A 27,807-nucleotide genomic window follows, 5' to 3' on the forward strand; every position below is an offset into this window, starting at 1 on the left:
TTCGGACTAGCCACTGTTCCAAGAATTTTCACAAAGGTACTAGGGTCCCTTCTAGCGGTGCTAAGGCCAAGGGGCATTGCAGTAGCACCCTACTTGGACGACATACTGATTCAAGCGTCGTCTCTACCTCAAGCAAAGGCTCATACGGACATTGTCCTAGCCTTTCTCAGATCTCACGGGTGGAAAGTGAACGTAGAAAAAAGTTCTCTATTCCCGTCAACAAGAGTTCCCTTCTTGGGAACAATAATAGATTCCTTGGAAATGAAGATTTTTCTGCCAGAAGCCAGAAAATCAAAACTTCTAAGCTCTTGTCAAGTACTTCATTCTGTTCTTCTTCCTTCCATAGCGCAGTGCATGGAAGTAATAGGTTTGATGGTTGCGGCAATGGACATGGTTCCTTTTGCGCGAATTCATCTAAGACCATTACAACTGTGCATGCTCAGACAGTGGAATGGGGATTATACAGATTTGTCCCCGACGATCCAAGTAGATCAGAGGACCAGAGATTCACTCCGCTGGTGGCTGACCCTGGACAACCTGTCCCAAGGGATGAGCTTCAGAAGACCAGAGTGGGTCATTGTAACGACCGACGCCAGCCTGGTGGGCTGGGGCGCGGTCTGGAAACACCTGAAAGCTCAGGGTCTATGGTCTCGGGAAGAATCTCTTCTCCCGATAAACATTCTGGAACTGAGAGCGATATTCAATGCTCTCAAGGCTTGGCCTCAACTAGCAAAGGCCAAATTCATAAGGTTTCAATCCGACAACAGGACGACTGTTGCATATATCAACCATCAGGGGGGAACAAGGAGTTCCCTGGCGATGGAAGAAGTGACCAAAGTAATTCAATGGGCGGAGCTTCACTCCTGCCACTTGTCTGCAATCCACATCCCAGGAGTGGAAAATTGGGAAGCGGATTTTCTGAGTCGTCAGACATTTCATCCGGGGGAGTGGGAACTCCATCCGGAAATCTTTGCCCAAATAACTCAATTATGGGGCTTTCCAGACATGGATCTGATGGCGTCTCGTCAGAACTTCAAGGTTCCTTGCTACGGGTCCAGATCCAGGGATCCCAAGGCGACTCTAGTAGATACACTAGTAGCGCCTTGGACCTTCAACCTAGCTTATGTGTTCCCAGCGTTTCCTCTCATTCCCAGGCTGGTAGCCAGGATCAATCAGGAGAGGGCTTCGGTGATCTTGATAGCTCCTGCGTGGCCACGCAGAACTTGGTATGCAGACCTGGTGAATATGTCATCGGCTCCACCATGGAAGCTACCGTTGAGACGGGACCTTCTTGTTCAAGGTCCGTTCGAGCATCCGAATCTGGCATCACTCCAACTGACTGCTTGGAGATTGAACGCTTGATTTTATCAAAGCGTGGGTTCTCAGATTCTGTCATTGATACTCTTATTCAGGCTAGAAAGCCTGTAACTAGAAAAATTTACCATAAAATATGGAAAAAATATATCTGTTGGTGCGAATCAAAAGGATTCCCATGGAACAGGGTAAAAATTCCTAAGATTCTATCCTTTCTGCAAGAGGGTTTGGAGAAAGGATTATCTGCAAGTTCTTTGAAGGGACAGATTTCTGCTTTATCTGTTTTACTTCACAAGAAGCTGGCGGCTGTGCCAGATGTTCAGGCTTTTGTTCAGGCTCTGGTTAGAATCAAGCCTGTCTACAAACCTTTGACTCCTCCTTGGAGTCTCAATTTAGTTCTTTCAGTTCTTCAAGGGGTTCCGTTTGAACCCTTACATTCCGTAGATATCAAGTTATTATCTTGGAAAGTTTTGTTTTTGGTTGCAATTTCTTCTGCTAGAAGAGTTTCAGAGTTATCTGCTCTGCAGTGTTCTCCTCCTTATCTGGTGTTCCATGCAGATAAGGTGGTTTTGCGTACTAAACCTGGTTTTCTTCCGAAAGTTGTTTCTAACAAAAATATTAACCAGGAGATAGTTGTGCCTTCTTTGTGTCCGAATCCAGTTTCAAAGAAGGAACGTTTGTTGCACAATTTGGATGTAGTTCGTGCTCTAAAGTTCTATTTAGAGGCTACAAAGGATTTCAGACAAACATCTTCCTTGTTTGTTGTTTATTCTGGTAAAAGGAGAGGTCAAAAAGCAACTTCTACCTCTCTCTCTTTTTGGCTTAAAAGCATCATCAGATTGGCTTATGAGACTGCCGGACGGCAGCCTCCTGAAAGAATCACAGCTCATTCCACTAGGGCTGTGGCTTCCACATGGGCCTTCAAGAACGAGGCTTCTGTTGATCAGATATGTAAGGCAGCGACTTGGTCTTCACTGCACACTTTTACCAAATTTTACAAATTTGATACTTTTGCTTCTTCTGAGGCTATTTTTGGGAGAAAGGTTTTGCAAGCCTTCCATCTAGGTGACCTGATTTGCTCCCTCCCATCATCCGTGTCCTAAAGCTTTGGTATTGGTTCCCACAAGTAAGGATGACGCCGTGGACCGGACACACCTATGTTGGAGAAAACAGAATTTATGTTTACCTGATAAATTAATTTCTCCAACGGTGTGTCCGGTCCACGGCCCGCCCTGGTTTTTTAATCGGGTCTGATGATTTATTTTCTCTAACTACAGTCACCACGGTATCATATGATTTCTCCTATGCAAATATTCCTCCTTTACGTCGGTCGAATGACTGGGGAAGGCGGAGCCTAGGAGGGATCATGTGACCAGCTTTGCTGGGCTCTTTGCCATTTCCTGTTGGGGAAGAGAATATCCCACAAGTAAGGATGACGCCGTGGACCGGACACACCGTTGGAGAAAGTAATTTATCAGGTAAACATAAATTCTGTTTTCTTTTTTTCCCAAGATAATCAATTATTTGGTTCATATTGGATTCAATTCTTAACTGTTACTCGGGGCTTCAAGATTGAGTTCTAAGACTAAAATTTTCAGCTTATTTTAGTTAGGTTGTTCTTACTAAGGAACAAAATTCTAAATTCTTACCCAAGTAACATGTTTTTAATTGGAAGTTTTTTCTCTCTATTATATTCCAGCTATTCCAGTAAGGCTAACACTTTCCTTAATGTGTTTCAGTCCTATATATTTTGGGTAATGTTGAAGTGCGGCTGATCACCTGTTGGGGCTCAAGCGCTGCTCAGATCTGGAATCTTCTGGGGTATTTATTCCAGTTCCATTTTTAGGAACTGGGTTTTGGGGTTTTATTCAAAACTATTCATTGTTCCAAAGATAGAAAATCTTTTTATTATATAAATGTACCATCTTTTAGATTGGTATTTATATGGCCTAGTCTGCCTTTTTTTGGTCAGTGATAGCATTATTTGTTTTCATTAGATACAATAGATGCATATCTTCATTTTCTGTTTTCATTCAGATTATTTTTATTTTCTGAGACTATGGAATCTCATATGATTCAACTTTGTTTTTTCAAGACATGGTTAGAGCATCTTTTTTTCAAAAGCTCTTGATTCCTCACACAAGGGTCACCTTTTTTAGGTTTCCAGATAGATTGTGTCACTGTCTTTTTCTCTAACAGACAAGTGACATTTTTATTGGGTTCCATCTGTCGGTACCTTCAGTCTCTATTATTTCCTTCAGTTGCTATATATGCATGGAAATTTAGGTCTTATGGCTGCAGCATTGGATTCAATTCCCTTTGCTCATTTTCATAGAAAACCTTTTCAGTTTTTTATGCTGAATAATGGTGCAGGGATTCTAGGATTTCACTTTTTAAATCTTCGAATTCTATGTTTATCTTTGATTCGGTGGTTAAGATCACCATCATTTAGTTCTACAGGTCTCTTCGATTATTTCAACCTGGACCATGATCTCTACAGATGCGAGTCTTTTAGTTTGGGAGGCTGTCTGAGGTTCTCTGTCAGCACAAAGGGTTTGGAAATCTCAGGAGGCGAGATTACCATTTGATATTTTGGAACTCCGTGCATTCCCAGAGTTCTTCAGTTGGTTTCTTTTGAAGAAGAGACGTTTATTGTTTTTTTCAGACAATATCACATCTGTGGTGTATGTCAGTCATCAGGGTGGGACTATCAGTCCTTAGACTGTGACAAAAGTATCTTGGATATTTGCTTGGGCTAAATCCAGCTCCTATCTAAATTCTGTGGTCCTTTTCCCAGGTATAGACATTTGGGAAGCGGATTATCTCTGTTAATCAAGCTTTACATCCGGGAGAATGGACTCTTTACCCAGATATATTTTTCAGATGTGAGGGCTTCCAGAAATAGATCTGTTGGCATCTCGTCTTAACAAGGAACTTCCCAGGGGCCTATTTCAGGTCCGGGGATCCTCAGGTGGAAGTAGCGTATGCATTGACACTTTCTTGGAATTATCATTCTGCCTATATCTTTCGCCTCTAGTTCTTCCAAAATTCTAATGGAGCGTTCGTTTGTACTGCTGGTGGTTCCAGCAGGGCCTCACAGGTTTTGGTATGCAGATCTCATTCAGATGGCCAGTTGCCAACCTTGGACACTTCCGTTAAGACCAGACCTTCTATCTCAAGGTCCATTTTTTCCATCAGGATCTCAAATCATTAAATTTGAAGGTATGGAGATTGAACGTTTGTTTCTTAGTCATAGAGGTTTCTTTGACTCAGTGATTAATACTATGTTACAGGTTTGTAATTCTGTCTCTAGAAAGATTTATTATCGAGTTTGGAAGACTTACATTTCTTGGTGTTCTTCTCATAAATTCTTTTGGCATTCTTTTTGAATTCCTAGAATTTTTAAAATTTTTCAGGTTGGTTTAGATCAGGTTTTGTCTACAAGTTTTTTGTAAGGACAAATCTCTACTCTTTCTGTTCTTTTTCACAGAAAGATTGCTATTCATTCTGATATTCATTGTTTTGTACAGGCTTTGGTTTGTATCAAGCATGTCATTAAGTCAATCTCTCCTCCCTGGAGTCTCAATTTGGTACTGAGGGCTTTACCGGCTCCTCCGTTTGAACCTTTGCGTTCTCTGGACATTAAAATTACTTTCTTGGAAAGTATTATTCCTTTTGGCTATCTCTTCTGCTAGAAGAGTTTCTGAGTTATCTGCTCTTTCTTGTGGATCTCCTTTTCTGATTTTTCATCAGGATAAGGCAGTGTTCCTTTCTGTTATTCATTATTTTTTTCAGGTTTTGGTTCTTATCAAACCTGTCATTAAGCCAATTTCTCCTCCTTGGAGTTTTAATTTGATTCTGAAGGCTTTACAGGCTCTTCTATTTGAGCATATGCTTTCTCTAGACATTATTTACTTTCATGGAAAGTATTGTTCTTTTTAGGTTTTTGAATTATCTGTTCTTTCTTGTGAGTCTCCTTTTTTCTGATTTTTTTCATCAGGATAAGGTGGTTTTTGCTATCCTCATTTCAATTCTTACCTAAAGTTGTGATTTCTATCAACATTAGGGAGGAATTATTGTCTTTTCCTAAGACTTCTTTGATAAGATTCTTACATTCTTTAGATATGGTAAGAGTTTTGAAATCCTATGTTGAAGCTATTCAGATTTCATTCAGACTTCTAGTCTATTATCTTTTCTGGTTTTAGGAAGGTCAAAAGGCTTCTGCCATTTCTTTGGCATCTTGGTTAAACTTTTGATTCATAATGCTTATTTGGAGTCGGGTTGATTCCCGCCTTAGTGGATTACGGCTCATTCTACTAGGTCAGTTTCTACTTCCTGGGCTTTTAAGAATGAAGCTTCTGTTGATCAGATTTGCAAAAGCAATGACTTGGTCTTCTTTGCATATTTTTACTAAATTCTACCATTTTGATGTTTTCTCTTCTTTAGAAGCAGTTTTGGTAGAATGGTACTTTAGGCAGCTGTTTCAGTTTGATTCTTCTGCTTCTAATTTCAGTTTTTTTCATTATAAATATTGAAACTTTTTGATTTGGGTAGTGGATTTATTTTTCAGCGGAATTGGCTGTCTTTATTTTTTCCCTCCCTCTCTAGTGACTCTTGCGTGGAAGTTCCACATCTTGGGTATTTACTATCCCATACGTCACTAGCTCATGGACTCTTGCTAATTACATGAAAGAAAACATAATTTATTTAAGAACTTACCTGATAAATTCATTTCTTTCATATTAGCAAGAGTCCATGAGGCCCACCCTTTTTGTGGTGGTTATGATTTTTTGTATAAAGCACAATTATTCAAATTCCTTATTTTTTTTATGCTTTCGCTCCTTTCTTATCACCCCACTTCTTGGCTATTCGTTAAACTGAATTGTGGGTGTGGTGAGGGGTGTATTTATAGGCATTTTAAGGTTTGGGAAACTTTGCCCCTCCTGGTAGGAATGTATATCCCATACGTCACTAGCTCATGGACTCTTGCTAATATGAAAGAAATTAATTTATCAGGTAAGTTCTTACATAAATTATGTTTGTGCTTTTGCACAAACACGATTAGGCCACTTTTTATTAAAACATTTTACGTAGTGTAGCGGTTCCCACCTGCTCCCGCCCCGTGCACGCGCCCGCCACCCTACGTGCGCGCCCCCGATGGTCCCGCCCCTGATCCCGCCCCCTTGACATCACACGGCACACCGATGGCCGCCCACCCGCCTCCCAAGTCGGCTCCCACCCACCAACGATACCGTCCATCGATGTCCGGTGCAGAGAGGGCCACAGAGTGGCTCTCTCTGCATCGGATGGCCATGTAAGGTTATTGCAGGATGCCTCCATATCGAGGCATCACTGCAATAACCGGAAAGCAGCTGGAAGCGAGCAGGATCGCTTCCAGCTGCTTTCCACACCGAGGACGTGCAGGGTACGTCCTCAGGCGTTAACTGCCTTTTTTTTGAGGACGTACCCTGCACGTTCTCGGTCATTAAGGGGTTAAACAAAATTACTTATTACTGACAATACTGCATAAGTTATGTGTAATGCTGAAGCTTCACAGCAAGATTAACTTAATTTGTACATATTATGCTGTTGTTTCTCATACATAATTGCTACGTCAGGCATTGATGCAGATAAAAACCTATGGCTCTCACCTAATATGTCATTCTTAGTATACACACATTAGGTAACATTTGTGTAAACAATGATAGTGTCAGTGTTAACAGATAGAAATGTAATTAATCAAAAACATACAATATTAGCCACAAAATGGAGAAAATAGTAACTTCATTTAAACCACCTGAAAAGAGGGTGTCTAAATTGTAAATCCAACGGTTTTTGTGTTGTAAGAGTATCTTATCAATAGTCCCACCTTATGCTTAGCTTAACTTTTTCGATCCCTATTAGGCTACACATTCTAGGTGAAGAATTGTGGTGTTCCTTGAAATGTTGTGCTATACTAGATGTTTTTTCCTCATGTTCGATGTTGCGCACATGTTCTAATGTGCGATCACGTAATGCTCTAGTCATTTTTCCGACATAGAACAGGGGACAACTACATTTGGCCAAATAAATCAATCCCTCTGACCTGCAAGTAATTTTTGCACTGATCTTATAAGTGCGGCCTGATTTAGATACAAAGTACTTGGCTCATTGGATATAATTACACGCTTTACAGCACCTACACGGGTCGCAATCTGGTTCATTTGAAGTACGCCCAAGCCAGTTCTCAGCTTGCAGTGGTTTGCTAAAAAAAAGCTATGAACCAGGTTCAAGGGTGGACTGAGACCAACCAGGGCCCCCGGGCAAAAGTGTGGCAGGGCCCCCCACCTCCTCTTTACTCCATTTACTTACCTCCTCTGCCCCTCCTACCTCTCTTGTCCCTCCTACCTCATATGCCCCACCATGTTTTTAATAAGTGCTTGTGCAAATTTAAAAAAAAAAAATCCCAATGCCTATATGCACTATGGTATGGAGCAGAAAGTAGTGAGGAGCAGACAAGGGGTTAAAATAACTGCTTAGTTATAAAAAATATACCTTATAGGACTAAAAGTGGATACTTGAACTCTTGAAATATTCATCTAAAGGGGGGGGGAGCTAAAGTGTAAATGATGATAATTTCTTCTGTTAAGTGTGATCAGTCCACGGGTCATCATTACTTCTGGGATATTACTCCTCCCCAACAGGAAGTGCAAGAGGATTCACCCAGCAGAGCTGCATATAGCTCCTCCCCTCTACGTCACTCCCAGTCATTCTCTTGCACCCAACGACTAGATAGGATGTGTGAGAGGACTATGGTGATTATACTTAGTTTTATATCTTCAATCAAAAGTTTGTTATTTTAAAATAGCACCGGAGTGTGTTATTACCTCTCTGGCAGAGTTTGAAGAAGAATCTACCAGAGTTTTGCTATGATTTTAGCCGGAGTAGTTAAGATCATATTGCTGTTCTCGGCCATCTGAGGAGTGAGGTAAACTTCAGATCAGGGGACAGCGGGCAGATGAATCTGCATAGAGGTATGTAGCAGTTTTTATTTTCTGACAATGGAATTGATGAGAAAATCCTGCCATACCGATATAATGTCATGTATGTATACTTTACACTTCAGTATTCTGGGGAATGGTACTTCACTAGAATTACACTGTAAGAAATACATAAAGCTGTTTAATAACTAGAGATTATGTTTAACGTTTTTGCTGGAATGTAAAATCGTTTTCATTTGCTGAGGTACTGTGTGAATAAATGTTTGGGCACTATTTTTCCACTTGGCAGTTGCTTAATCTGTTTTCTGACAGTTTCTGTTCTCCCTCACTGCTGTGTGTGAGGGGGAGGGGCCGTTTTTTGGCGCTTTTTCTAGCATCAAATATTTCAGTCAGCAACTCATTGTATTCCCTGCATGATCCGGTTCATCTCTACAGAGCTCAGGGGTCTTCAAAACTTATTTTGAGGGAGGTAATTTCTCTCAGCAGAGCTGTGAGAATTATAGTTTGACTGAGATAAAAAACGTTTATTCTGTAATTTGTTTCCTGCTTTCAGAATTTGTTATCTTTGCTAATGGGATTAAACCTTTGCTAAAGTTGTGTTGTTTACAAGGATTGAGGCTATAACTGTTTCAATTTATTAATTTTCAACTGTCATAGATCTTCTGTGCTTCTTAAAGGCACAGTACGTTTTAATATTATTCTAATTGAATTGTATTTCCAAGTTGCAAGTTTATTTGCTAGTGTGTTAAACATGTCTGATTCAGAGGATGATACCTGTGTTATTTGTTGCAATGCCAAAGTGGAGCCCAATAGAAATTTATGTACTAACTGTATTGATGCTACTTTAAATAAAAGTCAATCTGTACAAATTGAACAAATTTCACCAAACAACGAGGGGAGAGTTATGCCGACTAACTCGCCTCACGTGTCAGTACCTACATCTCCCGCTCAGAGGGAGGTGCGTGATATTGCAGCGCCGAGTACATCTGGGCGGCCATTACAAATCACATTACAGGATATGGCTACTGTTATGACTGAGGTTTTGGCTAAATTACCAGAACTAAGAGGTAAGCGTGATCACTCTGGGGTGAGAACAGAGTGCGCTGATAATATTAGGGCCATGTCAGACACTGCGTCACAGGTGGCAGAACATGAGGACGGAGAACTTCATTCTGTGGGTGACGGTTCTGATCCAAACAGACTGGATTCAGATATTTCAAATTTTAAATTTAAACTGGAAAACCTCCGTGTATTACTAGGGGAGGTGTTAGCGGCTCTGAATGATTGTAACACAGTTGCAATACCAGAGAAAATGTGTAGGTTGGATAAATATTTTGCGGTACCGACGAGTACTGAGGTTTTTCCTATACCTAAGAAACTTACTGAAATTGTTACTAAGGAGTGGGATAGACCCGGTGTGCCGTTCTCACCCCCTCCGATATTTAGAAAAATGTTTCCAATAGACGCCACCACAAGGGACTTATGGCAAACGGTCCCTAAGGTGGAGGGAGCAGTTTCTACCTTAGCTAAGCGTACCACTATCCCGGTGGAGGATAGCTGTACTTTTTCAGATCCAATGGATAAAAAGTTAGAGGGTTACCTTAAGAAAATGTTTGTTCAACAAGGTTTTATATTGCAACCCCTTGCATGCATTGCGCCGATCACGGCTGCAGCGGCATTCTGGATTGAGTCTCTGGAAGAGAACATTGGTTCAGCTACTCTGGACGACATTACGGACAGGCTTAGAGTCCTTAAACTAGCTAATTCATTCATTTCGGAGGCCGTAGTACATCTTACTAAACTTACGGCGAAGAATTCAGGATTCGCCATTCAGGCACGCAGGGCGCTGTGGCTAAAATCCTGGTCAGCTGATGTTACTTCTAAGTCTAAATTGCTTAATATACCTTTCAAAGGGCAGACCTTATTCGGGCCCGGGTTGAAAGAGATTATCGCTGACATTACAGGAGGTAAAGGCCATGCCCTGCCTCAGGACGAAGCCAAAGCCAAGACTAGACAGTCTAATTTTCGTTCCTTTCGTAATTTCAAAGCAGGAGCAGCATCAACTTCCTCTGCACCAAAACAGGAAGGAGCTGTTGCTCGCTACAGACAAGGCTGGAAACCTAACCAGTCCTGGAACAAGGGCAAGCAGACTAGGAAACCTGCTGCTGCCCCTAAAACAGCATGAATTGAGGGCCCCCGATCCGGGATCGGATCTAGTGGGGGGCAGACTTTCTCTCTTCGCCCAGGCTTGGGCAAGAGATGTTCAGGATCCCTGGGCGCTAGAGATAATATCTCAGGGATACCTTCTGGACTTCAAATACTCTCCTCCAAGAGAGAGATTTCATCCGTCAAGATTGTCAACAATCCAGACAAAGAAAGAGGCGTTTCTACGCTGCGTACAAGAGCTCTTGTTAATGGGAGTAATCCATCCAGTTCCACGATCGGAACAGGGACAGGGGTTTTACTCAAATCTGTTTGTGGTTCCCAAAAAAGAGGGAACTTTCAGACCAATACTGGACTTAAAGATCCTAAACAAATTCCTAAGAGTTCCATCGTTCAAGATGGAGACTATTCGGAGAATTTTACCTATGATCCAAGAGGGTCAGTACATGACCACTGTAGATTTAAAAGATGCTTACCTTCACATACCGATTCACAAAGATCATTATCGGTACCTAAGGTTTGCCTTCCTAGACAGGCATTACCAGTTTGTGGCTCTTCCATTCGGATTGGCTACAGCTCCAAGAATCTTCACAAAGGTTCTGGGTGCTCTTCTGGCGGTACTAAGACCGCGGGGAATCTCGGTAGCTCCATACCTAGACGACATTCTGATACAAGCTTCAAGCTTTCAAACTGCCAAGTCTCATACAGAGTTAGTGCTGGCATTTCTAAGGTCACATGGATGGAAGGTGAACGAAAAGAAAAGTTCACTCGTTCCACTCACAAGAGTTCCCTTCCTGGGGACTCTTATAGATTCTGTAGAAATGAAGATTTACCTGACAGAGGACAGGCTAACAAGACTTCAAAGTGCTTGCCGCACCCTTCATTCCATTCAACACCCGTCAGTGGCTCAATGCATGGAGGTAATCGGCTTAATGGTAGCGGCAATGGACATAGTACCCTTTGCACGCTTACACCTCAGACCACTGCAACTGTGCATGCTAAGTCAGTGGAATGGGGATTACTCAGACTTATCCCCTTCTCTGAATCTGGATCAAGAGACCAGAAATTCTCCTCTATGGTGGCTTTCTCGGCCACATCTGTCCAGGGGGATGCCATTCAGCAGACCAGACTGGACAATTGTAACAACAGACGCCAGCCTTCTAGGTTGGGGTGCCGTCTGGAATTCTCTGAAGGCTCAGGGACAATAGAGTCAGGAGGAGAGTCTCCTGCCAATAAACATTCTGGAATTGAGAGCAGTTCTCAATGCCCTCCTGGCTTGGCCCCAGTTGACAACTCGGGGGTTCATCAGGTTTCAGTCGGACAACATCACGACTGTAGCTTACATCAACCATCAGGGAGGGACAAGAAGCTCCCTAGCTATGATGGAAGTATCAAAGATAATTCGCTGGGCAGAGTCTCACTCTTGCCACCTGTCAGCAATCCACATCCCGGGAGTGGAGAACTGGGAGGCGGATTTCTTAAGTCGTCAGACTTTTCATCCGGGGGAGTGGGAACTTCATCCGGAGGTCTTTGCCCAAATTCTTCGACGGTGGGGCAAACCAGAGATAGATCTCATGGCGTCTCGACAGAACGCCAAGCTTCCTCGTTACGGGTCCAGATCCAGGGATCCAGGAGCAGTCCTGATAGATGCTCTGACAGCACCTTGGGACTTCAGGATGGCTTACGTGTTTCCACCCTTCCCGTTGCTTCCTCGATTGATTGCCAGAATCAAACAAGAGAGAGCATCAGTGATTCTAATAGCACCTGCGTGGCCACGCAGGACTTGGTATGCAGACCTGGTGGACATGTCATCCTGTCCACCTTGGTCTCTACCTCTGAAACAGGACCTTCTGATACAGGGTCCCTTCAAACATCAAAATCTAACTTCTCTGAAGCTGACTGCTTGGAAATTGAACGCTTGATTTTATCAAGACGTGGATTTTCTGAGTCAGTTATTGATACCTTAATACAGGCTAGGAAACCTGTTACCAGAAAGATTTACCATAAGATATGGCGTAAATACCTATATTGGTGTGAATCCAAAGGTTACTCTTGGAGTAAGGTTAGGATTCCTAGGATATTGTCTTTTCTACAAGAAGGTTTAGAAAAGGGTTTATCTGCTAGTTCATTAAAGGGACAGATCTCAGCTCTGTCCATTCTGTTACACAAACGTCTGTCAGAAGTTCCTGACGTCCAGGCTTTTTGTCAGGCTTTGGCCAGAATTAAGCCTGTGTTTAAAACTGTTGCTCCACCATGGAGTTTAAACCTTGTTCTTAATGTTTTACAGGGCGTTCCGTTTGAACCCTTTCATTCCATTGATATAAAGTTGTTATCTTGGAAAGTTCTATTTTTAATGGCTATTTCCTCGGCTCGAAGAGTCTCTGAATTATCAGCCTTACATTGTGATTCTCCTTATTTGATTTTTCATTCGGATAAGGTAGTCCTGCGTACTAAACCTGGGTTCTTACCTAAGGTAGTTACTAACAGGAATATCAATCAAGAGATTGTTGTTCCTTCTTTATGCCCAAATCCTTCTTCAAAGAAGGAACGTCTACTGCACAACCTGGATGTAGTCCGTGCTCTAAAATTTTACTTACAGGCAACTAAGGAATTTCGACAAACGTCTTCTCTGTTTGTCATTTACTCTGGGCAGAGGAGAGGTCAAAAAGCTTCCGCTACCTCTCTTTCTTTTTGGCTTCGTAGCATAATTCGTTTAGCTTATGAGACTGCTGGACAGCAGCCTCCTGAAAGAATTACAGCTCATTCTACTAGAGCTGTGGCTTCCACTTGGGCCTTCAAAAATGAGGCCTCTGTTGAACAGATTTGCAAGGCTGCAACTTGGTCTTCGCTTCATACTTTTTCCAAATTTTACAAATTTGACACTTTTGCTTCATCAGAGGCTATTTTGGGGAGAAAGGTTCTTCAGGCAGTGGTTCCTTCTGTATAAAGAGCCTGCCTATCCCTCCCGTCATCCGTGTACTTTTGCTTTGGTATTGGTATCCCAGAAGTAATGATGACCCGTGGACTGATCACACTTAACAGAAGAAAACATAATTTATGCTTACCTGATAAATTCCTTTCTTCTGTAGTGTGATCAGTCCACGGCCCGCCCTGTTTTTAAGGCAGGTAAATATTTTTTAATTTATACTCCAGTCACCACTTCACCCTTGGCTTTTCCTTTCTCGTTGGTCCTTGGTCGAATGACTGGGAGTGACATAGAGGGGAGGAGCTATATGCAGCTCTGCTGGGTGAATCCTCTTGCACTTCCTGTTGGGGAGGAGTAATATCCCAGAAGTAATGATGACCCGTGGACTGATCACACTACAGAAGAAAGGAATTTATCAGGTAAGCATAAATTATGTTTTTTTTTTTTAATTTGCACATGAAACTAGGAAAGCATTCTTCCAAGGCTGGTCAGACGGGATATTTATTTAAAAATAAAGAATATTCCCAAAATTCAACTCAAGTAACAATATTTATTTTTATTATCTTTTACACTTTGACTTCCCCCTTTAGATGAATACTTATTCATCTGAAGGGGGGATACTTGAACTCTTGAGAGATTCATCTAAAGGGGGGGGATGTCAAAGGGTAAATCAAATCGATCCACACGCTCAGTGGCGGACCTAATGAACAGAGGGCCCAGGTGCAAGAATTATCTTGCTTTGCATGTAATGAGTCTATATCATATATTAGTTTCACCTTTTAAGTTGCATTAGTGAAATAAATGAACTTTTGCACGATATTCTAATTTTTCGAGTTTCACCTGTATGCATGACACTGCTATTTTAAACAATATGCACTTATTTACATGTTCACTTATACACACTTATTTGAAACAGCAGACAGTCACTGAGGTAAGGGAGGAATTGTCTTAAAATTCTGCCGTGCACACTGCTAGATAAGAGCTGCTATGACCCTGGTCTCATGTGCTTTGACAATCACACTGACACTGTATGCCAGTGAAGTGAATCACATGAGCATCAGAGGGAACCTAAAGTTAAATACCCTGCTCCAACAACCTCCCACTTCCCCCTGAGAATAAAAAAATGTTTTCCTACCATAATGATGGTGCATATCATATCATTTAATATGCATATGACAAACTAATCTTCCAAGCACAGCCCTCTACGCGAATTAGGATGCCTGCTTCTACTGAGGTGGAATATGTACATTTATAGGTGAAAGCGTGAGACTTCTGATCCATGACCGAATCTCCCCTACCTTATGCTTTAGGAAATACCCAGTCTAGCACTTGTACTCCTGCAGAACGTCCACTCAGTGACTACCTAAGCAGTCAGTAGCCCTATTTACCACCCTAAATGACTAGCAGGCAAGCTTACTTACTCCCTAACCTAACTCAGATTCTGCATGCCGCTACCCCAAAAAAATAAAATGTTTTTTTTGTTTGTTTGTTTTTTTAAAAAGCACAATTAAAACAATAAAAATAAACTGCACATTTAGATTTTTTTTTATAATAAACAGCACAATTTTGAATTTTATGTTGTGCTAGCTTGAGCTTCCACTTAGCTGCTCTGATTCTGGCCCCCTTGCACCGGCAGTAAGTCCTCTCCTGCACACGCTGCTATCTGCTGCCGCTGTTGAAAAAATGTGTGCGCACGTGTCTGGTTGGAGCAGGAGCTGTGCAGTGCATGGTGATCCTTAATATGCGGACCGTAGTCATCCACACTCGGTCCACATATTGCAGGTGCAGGAGCTCCAGGATGCCTGTATGCCAGGCCAGGACTTCCTTCCACTCCACACAATCGTGATGACCCACCCGGTCCCCACCACTAAGTCACTCCTGACTCACTCTACCACAGCACAAACTTTAAAGAGGCTGAGCGCCCCCCCCCCCCCCCAATCTTTCTACTGTACAGAATCCAGGCCAGCCGCCAAAAACAATATCTATAATAATATTTTTGTAATATAAAAAAAAAAATGTATGCAGCATGATGCTGCCCTCATCTTATCCTGCAGTGCTGGGGGCCCAGGTTAGGAGCCCTCCTTGCAGTTATTTGTGGATAATCACCTAGAACTTTACTTAAGTCCATGTCAGTTCTCAAGATGGGCCACTGTTTTCTAAGTATAGACTGTAGATCAGACCATCCCTCATTATATTAGGTTATAAATCTTATCTATTTATAATTTCTAGATTTATCCCTGTTCCAGGCGGTCTTTTTTTTTATATTCACGTTCCTTTGTCAACTGTTTGGATTCACTAATAAAGGCTGTTTCACTTGTACAATTACGTCGAGCTCTGACAAATTGGCATATAGGAATACCCTTTATTAGCGACAGTGGATGATGGCTGTCAGCTCGCAAAAAACTATTGGTAGAAGTTGGTTTTCTATATATAGTAGTATAAAGCAAGCCATCATATTTGAAGATATTTAGATCTAGAAACTGATTTGTGTCTCTATTAAAATTCAAATTAAATTTAAGGTTTAATTCCTTATTGTTTAATTTTTGAACAAAATTATGCAATACAGTTTCTGTACTGTCCCAGAACAACACTTATTCTGTAGTTGTCACTGTTACAGTTTGTTGCATGTGTAATATATTTACTCGGTATGTTTGTGGCATTACATTTAAACTTTTATTTCAGGAATGATCTTGCAAAGATCATGCGAACGAGAGCTAAAGAGATTGAGGTGAAGCTTCTGCTGTTTGCTATTCAGCGAACCACTAATTTTGAGGGACTTCTTGCCAAACGTTTCTCAGGCAGCACCTTGAGTGACATAGTTGTGGTAAGGAGCTTTGTATATTTTTACATTGTGTTTTTCTAATGTGTAATATCCATCGACTGGAGGGTTTATTTGGAAAATCAATATATTAACAATATATGTCTCAATTTAGCAAACAGCTTGCCATATATGTTAAATTCAGTTTTAATTAGTGTGTTCAATATGAGACCTAATGAATACATTTTCATTGCAAATAAAATACACTAAAGATATTCCTACTCTAAATAATTAAAGTGATGGTAAATCTAAGCGTATAACAAACACTAGGATTTGCCATCACTAAAAATAAACATTAGTTTCTGTCGTGGTTTCCTAAAAAACAATGTTAAACTCACCCTATCTGTAAGGCAATCGCTTTCTCCGATGAGGTGACATTTCAACCTCTAAACCAATAACAATGTGTATCAACTGACATTCTTGCATAGCTATTGGTCTAGAGGTGAAACGTCACCTCATTGGAGAAATCGATGTGCCGTGGGCGCTTAGTTAGCAATATACTTACCTTGCAGATAGGGTGAGTTTAACAGTGCTATTTAGGAAACGACGACAGAAACTGTTTATTTTTAGTGATGGTAATTCCTAGAGTTTGTTATACATTTGGGTTATTATAATTATTCATTTGTCTAGCGCAGCCATATTCCGTAGCGCTGGGTACAATGATAGGGGTATACAATGACAAGGATTTGTGATAAAATACAAAACATAACAAAACTAAACAAATCTAGTACAGGAGGAAGATGGCCCTGATCTGGAGAGCTCACAGTCTACAGGTTTAGGGTGCAGAGACAAAAGGTTGGGGTAGCTTTTCACATCGGTTGTAGTTGCAGCAGTGAGTCAGGCAGTTAATGTATTAGTTTGGTTCAGATAAGGGATAGAGGAGAGATGGTAAGCCTCTCTGAATAGGTGGGTTTTCAAGAAGTGTCTCAAGCTATACAAGGTTGGAGACAGTCTTATGGAGCGGGGTAGAGCGTTCCAGAGGACAGGAGCAGCACGTGGGAAGTCTTGGAGGCGGGAGTGGGACATAGAGATAACAGGAGTGGAGAGGCGTAGGTCAGAGGTTGATCGAAGATGACGGGATGGGGAATATTTCACGATGAGAGAAGAAATATAGTTGGGAGTTATACTGTGGAGTGCTTTGTGAGTTAGGTTTAATACTTTAAATTGTATTCTGGAGTGTATGGGGAGCCAGTGTAGAGACTGGCAGAGTGGAACAGCTGATGTAGATCGGTAACTTAGGTGGATGAGTCTAGCAGAAGCATTCATAATAGATTGGAGGGCGGAGAGGCTGTGTTTTGGAAGGCCATTTAACCAATGCGTGACAAAATGAGGGAATGAGTAAGTATTTTTGTTGTTTTTTGAGTAAGGAAGGGATACATTTTGGAAATGTTGCTTAGGTGAACGGCAGGATTTGGTAAGTGCTTGTATATGTGGGTTGAATGTGAGTTCTGAGTCTAGTGTGACCCCAAGACAGCGGACCTGGGGTGAGGTGTTGAGAATAGAGTCTCCAACCGTCAGAGAAATGTTAGGTGTTGGATGTCTCGAAGAGGGGGGAGTAAGAAGCAGCTCAGTTTTGGACAGATTAAGTTGGAAGTAGAGTGAAGACATCCAAGAGTAAATTGCAGAGAGGCAGTTGGAAATCTGGTTGAGTAAAAGAGGGAGAGTTATCAGGAGAGGAAAGATAGATATGGGTATCATCAGCATATAAGTGGTACTGGAATCCAAAGAAGGCTATACGTTTTCCAAGGGAGGATGTATAGAGAGAGAAAAGCAAGGGGCCCAAGACAGAGCCTTGCGGTACTCCAACTGAGAGAGGCAAAGGATCAAAAGATATGCTATTAAAGGAAACTGAAAATGAGCGGTTTGAGAGATATGAGGCAAACCAGGAGAGGGCTGTGTCTCGGATGCCAAATGAATGTAGTATTTTTAGGAGGAGAGGATGGTCGACTGTCAAAAGCAGTGGATAGGTCAAGAAGAATTAGTAAGGAGTAGTGGCCTTTTGCTTTAGCTGATAACAGGTAATTTGTTACTTTAGCAAGAGAGGTTTCTGTTGAGTGTTTAGGGAGGAAACCAGATTGTAGTGGATCAAGAATGGAGTTAGTTGTGAGAAATTGAGTTAGCCTATTATAGACCAGTCGTTCCAATAATTTTGAAGCAAAGGGAAGTAAGGAGACCGGTCGATAGTTAGAAGACGTGGAAGGGTCAAGCGACGGCTTTTTTAGGATTGATATGATTGACGCATGCTTGAATGTATCAGGAAATGTGCCAGCGGTGAGAGATTGGTTAAAGAGATGAGTTAGGGTTAGTAAAGCAGAGAGAGAGAGGGAAGAAGTCGTGAAAGAATAGGGTCAAGTGGAAAGGTTGTGAGATGAGCCAAGGATAGGCGTACAGAGGCTTCTTCCTCTGTTACAGGAGGGAAGTAGCATAGAGTTTTGTTAATAGAAGGGGAGGGTAGGATTGCTTGGTTTGAGGGGTGTGAGGTGCAGATATCTTTTCTAATGGTGTCAATTTTATTTTTGAAGTGATCAGCAATAATCTGAGCAGTGAGGTTGGTAGAAGGGAGTTAAAGATTGAGAACATCTTTCTGGGGTTGGATGTGTGAGAGGACACAAGGGAGGAGGAATAGACTTGTTTGGCCAGGCTGAGCACAGAGTTGTAGGACTTAAGGATGCATTTATAATGCCGGAAAACAGCACAGGTGCGTGATTTCCTCCACTGCTGTTCAGCAGCCCGTGAACATCGCTGAAGATATCTGGTCGGTTTGGTGTGCCACGGTTGCCGTTGAGTGATTGAAGTACTGTAAACAGTGGAGGGTGCAGCTTTGTCAAGTGTTGATTTTAGTGCCAAATTATACTGTAAAGCCACGAGGTTTGGGCAAGAGAGGGATGAAATGCCGGAGAGCAGAGGATTCATTTGAGTGAATAAGTGTGAGATCCAAGTCATTTAAATTCCTTTAAGGTAGCAGTTTCTTGGGGGCTTGCAAAGATGTAGCAGGTAGAGTAAGAGAGAAAGTTAGTAGATGGTGGTCAGAGAGAGGAAAGGGGAAGTTAAGGAAGTTGGAAACGGCACAGAGATTAGTGAAGACCAGGTCTATGGAGTTGCCTTTACAGTGGGTTGGAGATGTTGTCAACTAGGACAGGCCAACAGAGGTGGTAAGGGATAGAAGTTTAGAGGCAGCAGGCATGTTAGGATTATCAACTGGTATGTTGAAGTCCCCTAAGATGAGAGAAGGGACATCAGAAGAGAGAAAATGTGGAAGCCAAGCCTTAAAGTGGTCCAGAAATTGTGATGCTGGGCCAGGGGGGCAATAAATAACTGCAACACGAAGAGCTATAGGGGAGAAGAGGCGGATAGCATGAACTTCAAAAGATGAGAAGAAAAGAGAGGGGGGGTGAAGGAATGCAGTGAAAGGTACTGTGTGGAGACAGGGGAATTCCTACTCCCCCTCCTTGTTTGTCTCCTGGCCTGGGAGTGTGACTGAAGTGCATGCCGCCATAGGACAGAGAGGCTACAGCAGTTGTGTTAGAGGAGGAAAGCCAAGTTTCAGTGAGGGCTAACAGGTTAAGGGAACGTGAAATAAATAGGTTGTGAATAGATCTAAGCTTATTGCATACAGAGCATGCATTTCAAAGGGCATAGGAGAATTGGGGTGTACTAACAGAGATGCAGTTAATGAGGATTAGAGGGTTACGTGGGCAAGGTGTCATTTGGGGTAGTGAGCTGAGGGAAGCAGAGGGTGGACCTGGGTTAGGTGAGACATCCCCAGCTACAAGAAGAAGAAATATAGTGAGCGAAAGGAGATAAGTGTGAGTGTTTAAGTTTAGGATCAGTGAAGCATGGTTGGCTGAGGGATGTGAGATAGGAATAGAGTTCATGTGTGTTGTAGAGGAGGGAAGGTAGAAGAGAAGGAGAAATAAGAATTGTTTAATGGCTGTTTGTGAAAGGAAGAGTTGTGACTTTAGGCAGAAGGGAGAAAAAGGTTAATGCAGACATCGGAAAGTGTAGCATGTTTGCAGTTAATTTGGGAGATTTGAAAGTACTTTTCTCCAACATAGGTGTGTCCGGTCCACGGCGTCATCCTTACTTGTGGGATATTCTCTTCCCCAACAGGAAATGGCAAAGAGCCCAGCAAAGCTGGTCACATGATCCCTCCCAGGCTCCGCCTACCCCAGTCATTCTCTTTGCCGTTGTACAGGCAACATCTCCACGGAGATGGCTTAGAGTTTTTTAGTGTTTAACTGTAGTTTTTATTATTCAATCAAGAGTTTGTTATTTTAAAATAGTGCTGGTATGTACTATTTACTCTGAAACAGAAAAGAGATGAAGATTTCTGTTTGTATGAGGAAAATGATTTTAGCAACCGTTACTAAAATCCATGGCTGTTCCACACAGGACTGTTGAGAGGAATTAACTTCAGTTGGGGGAACAGTGAGCAGTCTTTTGCTGCTTGAGGTATGACACATTCTAACAAGACGATGTAATGCTGGAAGCTGTCATTTTCCCTATGGGATCCGGTAAGCCATTTTTATTCAGACAGTAAATAAGGGCTTCACATGGGCTTATTAAGACTGTAGACATTTTCTGGGCTAAATCGATTCATATATTACACATATTTAGCCTTGAGGAATCATTTAATCTGGGTATTTTTGTTAAATAATATCGGCAGGCACTGTTTTAGACACCTTATTCTCTAGGGGCTTTCCCTAATCATAGGCAGAGCCTCATTTTCGCGCCGGTATTGCGCACTTGTTTTTGAGCAGCATGACATGCAGTCGCATGTGTGAGGAGCTCTGATACATAGAAAAGACTTTCTGAAGGCGTCATTTGGTATCGTATTCCCCTTTGGGCTTGGTTGGGTCTCAGCAAAGCAGATACCAGGGACTGTAAAGGGGTTAAAGTTAAAAACGGCTCCGGTTCCGTTATTTTAAGGGTTAAAGCTTCCAAATTTGGTGTGCAATACTTTTAAGGCTTTAAGACACTGTGGTGAAATTTTGGTGAATTTTGAACAATTCCTTCATACTTTTTCGCAATTGCAGTAATAAAGTGTGTTCAGTTTAAAATTTAAAGTGACAGTAACGGTTTTATTTTAAAACGTTTTTTGTACTTTGTTATCAAGTTTATGCCTGTTTAACATGTCTGAACTACCAGATAGACTGTGTTCTGAATGTGGGGAAGCCAAGGTTCCTTCTCATTTAAATAAATGTGATTTATGTGACACTGAAAATGATGCCCAAGATGATTCCTCAAGTGAGGGGAGTAAGCATGGTACTGCATCATTCCCTCCTTCGTCTACATGAGTCTTGCCCACTCAGGAGGCCCCTAGTACATCTAGCGCGCCAATACTCCTTACTATGCAACAATTAACGGCTGTAATGGATAATTCTATCAAAAACATTTTAGCCAAAATGCCCACTTATCAGCGTAAGCGCGACTGCTCTGTTTTAGATACTGAAGAGCATGAGGACGCTGATGATAATGGTTCTGAAATGCCCCTACACCAGTCTGAGGGGGCCAGGGAGGTTTTGTCTTAGGGAGAAATTTCAGATTCAGGGAAAATTTCTCAACAAGCTGAACCCGATGTGATTACATTTAAATTTAAGTTGGAACATCTCCGCGCTCTGCTTAAGGAGGTATTATCCACTCTGGATGATTGTGAGAATTTGATCATCCCAGAGAAACTATGTAAAATGGACAAGTTCCTAGAGGTCCCGGGGCTCCCAGAAGCTTTTCCTATACCCAAGCGGGTGGCGGACATTGTAAATAAAGAATGGGAAAGGCCCGGTATACCTTTCGTCCCTCCCCCCATATTTAAAAAATTGTTTCCTATGGTCGACCCTAGAAAGGACTTATGGCAGACTGTCCCCAAGGTCGAGGGAGCGGTTTCTACTTTAAACAAACGCACCACTATACCCATAGAAGATAGTTGTGCTTTCAAAGATCCTATGGATAAAAAATTAGAAGGTTTGCTTAAAAAGATGTTTGTTCAGCAAGGTTACCTTCTACAACCAATTTCATGCATTGTCCCTGTCACTACAGCCGCGTGTTTCTGGTTCGATGAGCTAGTAAAGGCGATCGATAGTGATTCTCCTCCTTATGAGAAGATTATGGACAGAATCCGTGCTCTCAAATTGGCTAATTCTTTCACCCTAGACGCCACTTTGCAATTGGCTAGGTTAGCGGCGAAGAATTCTGGGTTTGCTATTGTGGCGCGTAGAGCGCTTTGGTTGAAATCTTGGTCAGCGGATGCGTCTTCCAAGAACAAACTCCTTAACATTCCTTTCAAGGGGAAAACGCTGTTTGGCCCTGACTTGAAAGAGATTATCTCTGATATCACTGGGGGTAAGGGCCACGCCCTTCCTCAGGATAGGTCTTTCAAGGCCAAAAATAAACCTAATTTTCGTCCCTTTCGTAGAAACGGACCAGCCCCAAGTGCTACGTCCTCTAAGCAAGAGGGTAATACTTCTCAAGCCAAGCCAGCCTGGAGACCAATGCAAGGCTGGAACAAGGGAAAGCAGGCCAAGAAACCTGCCACTGCTACCAAGACAGCATGAAATGTTGGCCCCCGATCCGGGACCGGATCTGGTGGGGGGCAGACTCTCTCTCTTCGCTCAGGCTTGGGCAAGAGATGTTCTGGATCCTTGGGCACTAGAAATAGTCTCTCAAGGTTATCTTCTGGAATTCAATGGGCTTACCCCAAGGGGGAGGTTCCACAGGTCTCAATTGTCTTCAGACCACATAAAGAGACAGGCATTCTTACATTGTGTAGAAGACCTGTTAAAAATGGGAGTGATTCATCCTGTTCCATTAGGAGAACAAGGGATGGGGTTCTACTCCAATCTGTTCATAGTTCCCAAAAAAGAGGGAACGTTCAGACCAATCTTAGATCTCAAGATCTTAAACAAGTTTCTCAAGGTTCCATCGTTCAAAATGGAAACCATTCGAACAATTCTTCCTTCCATCCAGGAAGGTCAATTCATGACCACGGTGGATTTAAAGGATGCGTATCTACATATTCCTATCCACAAGGAACATCATCGATTCCTAAGGTTCGCATTCCTGGACAAGCATTACCAGTTCGTGGCGCTTCCTTTCGGATTAGCCACTGCTCCAAGGATTTTCACAAAGGTACTAGGGTCCCTTCTAGCGGTGCTAAGACCAAGGGGCATTGCAGTAGTACCTTACTTGGACGACATTCTGATTCAAGCGTCGTCCCTTCCTCAAGCAAAGGCTCACACGGACATAGTCCTGGCCTTTCTCAGATCTCACGGATGGAAAGTGAACGTGGAAAAGAGTTCTCTATCTCCGTCGACAAGGGTTCCCTTCTTGGGAACAATAATAGACTCCTTAGAAATGAGGATTTTTCTGACAGAGGCCAGAAAAACAAAACTTCTAAGCTCTTGTCAAACACTTCATTCCGTTCCTCTTCCTTCCATAGCGCAGTGCATGGAAGTAATAGGTTTGATGGTAGCGGCAATGGACATAGTTCCTTTTGCGCGCATTCATCTAAGACCATTACAACTGTGCATGCTCAGTCAGTGGAATGGGGACTATACAGACTTGTCTCCGAAGATACAAGTAAATCAGAGGACCAGAGACTCACTCCGTTGGTGGCTGTCCCTGGACAACCTGTCACAAGGGATGACCTTCCGCAGACCAGAGTGGGTCATTGTCACGACCGACGCCAGTCTGATGGGCTGGGGCGCGGTCTGGGGATCCCTGAAAGCTCAGGGTCTTTGGTCTCGGGAAGAATCTCTTCTACCGATAAATATTCTGGAACTGAGAGCGATATTCAATGCTCTCAAGGCTTGGCCTCGGCTAGCAAAGGCCAAGTTCATACGGTTTCAATCAGACAACATGACGACCGTTGCGTACATCAACCATCAGGGGGGAACAAGGAGTTCCCTGGCGATGGAAGAAGTGACCAAAATCATTCAATGGGCGGAGACTCACTCCTGCCACCTGTCTGCAATCCACATCCCAGGAGTGGAAAATTGGGAAGCGGATTTTCTGAGTCGTCAGACATTACATCCGGGGGAGTGGGAACTCCATCCGGAAATCTTTGCCCAAATTACTCAACTGTGGGGCATTCCAGACATGGATCTGATGGCCTCTCGGCAGAACTTCAAGGTTCCTTGCTACGGGTCCAGATCCAGGGATCCCAAGGCGACTCTAGTAGATGCACTAGTAGCACCTTGGACCTTCAAACTAGCTTATGTATTCCCGCCGTTTCCTCTCATCCCCAGGCTGGTAGCCAGGATCAATCAGGAGAGGGCGTCGGTGATCTTGATAGCTCCTGCGTGGCCACGCAGGACTTGGTATGCAGATCTGGTGAATATGTCATCGGCTCCACCATGGAAGCTACCTTTGAGACGAGACCTTCTTGTTCAAGGTCCGTTCGAACATCCGAATCTGGTCTCACTCCAGCTGACTGCTTGGAGATTGAACGCTTGATCTTATCAAAACGAGGGTTCTCAGATTCTGTTATTGATACTCTTGTTCAGGCCAGAAAGCCTGTAACTAGAAAAATTTACCACAAAATATGGAAAAAATATATCTGTTGGTGTGAATCTAAAGGATTCCCTTGGGACAAGGTAAAGATTCCTAAGATTCTATCCTTTCTTCAAGAAGGATTGGAGAAAGGATTATCTGCAAGTTCCTTGAAGGGACAGATTTCTGCCTTGTCTGTGTTACTTCACAAAAAGCTGGCAGCTGTGCCAGATGTTCAAGCCTTTGTTCAGGCTCTGGTTAGAATCAAGCCTGTTTACAAACCTTTGACTCCTCCTTGGAGTCTCAACTTAGTTCTTTCAGTTCTTCAGGGGGTTCCGTTTGAACCCTTACATTCCGTTGATATTAAGTTATTATCTTGGAAAGTTTTGTTTTTGGTTGCAATTTCTTCTGCTAGAAGAGTTTCAGAATTATCTGCTCTGCAGTGTTCTCCTCCTTATCTGGTGTTCCATGCAGATAAGGTGGTTTTACGTACTAAACCTGGTTTTCTTCCAAAAGTTGTTTCTAACAAAAACATTAACCAGGAGATAGTCGTGCCTTCTTTGTGTCCGAAACCAGTTTCGAAGAAGGAACGTTTGTTGCACAATTTGGATGTTGTTCGCGCTCTAAAATTCTATTTAGATGCTACAAAGGATTTTAGACAAACATCTTCCTTGTTTGTTGTTTATTCTGGTAAAAGGAGAGGTCAAAAAGCAACTTCTACCTCTCTCTCTTTTTGGATTAAAAGCATCATCAGATTGGCTTACGAGACTGCCGGACGGCAGCCTCCTGAAAGAATCACAGCTCATTCCACTAGGGCTGTGGCTTCCACATGGGCCTTCAAGAACGAGGCTTCTGTTGATCAGATATGTAGGGCAGCGACTTGGTCTTCACTGCACACTTTTACCAAATTTTACAAGTTTGATACTTTTGCTTCTTCTGAGGCTATTTTTGGGAGAAAGGTTTTGCAAGCCGTGGTGCCTTCCATTTAGGTGACCTGATTTGCTCCCTCCCTTCATCCGTGTCCTAAAGCTTTGGTATTGGTTCCCACAAGTAAGGATGACGCCGTGGACCGGACACACCTATGTTGGAGAAAACAGAATTTATGTTTACCTGATAAATTACTTTCTCCAACGGTGTGTCCGGTCCACGGCCCGCCCTGTTTTTTTAATCAGGTCTGATAATTTATTTTCTTTAACTACAGTCACCACGGTATCATATGGTTTCTCCTATGCAAATATTCCTCCTTAACGTCGGTCGAATGACTGGGGTAGGCGGAGCCTGGGAGGGATCATGTGACCAGCTTTGCTGGGCTCTTTGCCATTTCCTGTTGGGGAAGAGAATATCCCACAAGTAAGGATGACGCCGTGGACCGGACACACCGTTGGAGAAAGTAATTTATCAGGTAAACATAAATTCTGTTTTTTCTGTTGTCCACTCCTTTGTCTAGCTCCCTTGTTATAACTCTCTACACTTATGAACTAGCACACGTAGAGAACCGCACATGCTGCACTGATCTAACAAGCTAGCTTGATGTAACAAGTTAGGGGTATTCGATTTAAAGGTAATAACAATCACATGCTTCTAATTAGCAAAGGTTATAAATTACTGCAGGATCAAACAAGACCTGATCAAATTACCATCACTTTAAAGGTAGTGTACTTTAAAATCGGTTTCCCCTTAATGTGTTTCCATTGACTTGTTATATCATCTGTATAGTTAAAAATGTTTGTGAAATTGCTCCTTTAAGTTTATTTTTGTATTAAACCCTTTGAGTGCTAAGCACTTTCCCACCTGGGTGCTAAGCTGTTTCAATTTTATTTTTTAATTATTTTTTTAAAAATATATATTTCTCTTGCAAGATGTATTGAGTCCACGGATTCATCCATACTTGTGGGATATTCTCTTTCCTAACAGGAAGTGGCAAAGAGAGTACCCACAGCAGAGCTGTCTATATAGCTCCTCCCTTAGCTCCACCCCCCAGTCATTCTCTTTGCCTACTCTAAGTACTAGGAAGGGTAAAGTGAGTGTGGTGACAAAAATGTTAGTTTTTATTTTCTCAAGCAAAAGTTTATTTTAAATGGTACCGGTGTGTACTACTCACTCTCTGGCAGAAAAGGGATGAAGATTTCTGCAAGGAGGATAATGATCTTAGCACTTTGTAACTAAGATCCACTGCTGTTCTCACAAAGGCTGAGGAGTACAGGAAAACTTCAGTTGGGGGAACGGTTTGCATGCTAAGCTGCATTGAGGTATGTTCAGTCAATTTTTTTCTAGACAGACTGTGATAATTCTAGAAAAGGCTGGCAATATCCCTATGAGGGAAGGGTAAGCTGTATTCAGACACTTAGTATAGAATCCCAGCTTGCATAAAGGGCTCATTTGTTACTGGTGACACTTATAGGAAAATTGTTTTTTTTTATTGAAAACTTAACGTTTTTTGAGGGACTTTAAGGGGTCATTGTGGCTTTTTTAAGGGTTATTAACCCACATGGCTGGTTTAGAAACACTTTGGTGTGTTTCTTTTAGGCCCCACTAACATCGAGTGAGGTGGGAGGGGCCTATTTTCGCGCCTCAGTTGCGCAGTTTCTTTTACTCTGAAGACACCCAGCTGCTTCTCCAGAGGGTCCTGTCTTTGAGGGCCTAAAAGAAGTTTTTCCCCACAAATCTATCCTAAAGGGCAGGTAGGCGCCACAGCAGAACTGTGGCAAGGTGCTGAACGTTTTTTTACCGGTTTTTGACGTTTTGTCAATCCGGTTTTTACATTAAGGGGTTAATCGTTTATTTGGCTGGCTGTGCAAACTTACTAAGGCTTTATGATTCTACTGTAAAAATTTCGTAAAGTTTACTGCTTTTTTACACTGTTTTGCAGAGTTTGTGCATCTTTTTTTCTCTTAAAGGCACAGTACCGTTTTTTTTCTAAGTATTATTTACTTTGAATAAAGTGTTTTCCAAGCTTGCTTGTTTTATTACTAGCCTGTTTAACATATCTGACACCAAGGAAAATCCTTGTTCAATGTGTTTAGAAGCCATTGTGGAACCCCCTCTTAGAATGTGTCCCACTTGCACTGATATGTCCATAAATTATAAAGAGCATATTATAGCACTTAAAAATATAGCAA

The 27,807-nt window shown here is 42.3% G+C and overlaps 1 protein-coding gene across 1 annotated transcript in view; it reads left to right on the plus strand.

Moving 5' to 3' along the window:
- The window catches only part of VPS53 (VPS53 subunit of GARP complex), an 833,787-nt gene that overhangs the window by 466,591 nt on the left and 339,389 nt on the right, over window positions 1–27,807 (plus strand). Inside the window, exon 11 of the mRNA XM_053707376.1 lies at window positions 16,066–16,207. Coding sequence (XP_053563351.1) covers window positions 16,066–16,207 — 142 coding nt within the window. The remainder of the gene's footprint in view (window positions 1–16,065; window positions 16,208–27,807) is intronic.

The sequence above is a fragment of the Bombina bombina genome, chromosome 3 (genome assembly GCF_027579735.1).
Source record: "Bombina bombina isolate aBomBom1 chromosome 3, aBomBom1.pri, whole genome shotgun sequence".
NCBI classification, from domain to species: Eukaryota; Metazoa; Chordata; class Amphibia; order Anura; family Bombinatoridae; genus Bombina; species Bombina bombina.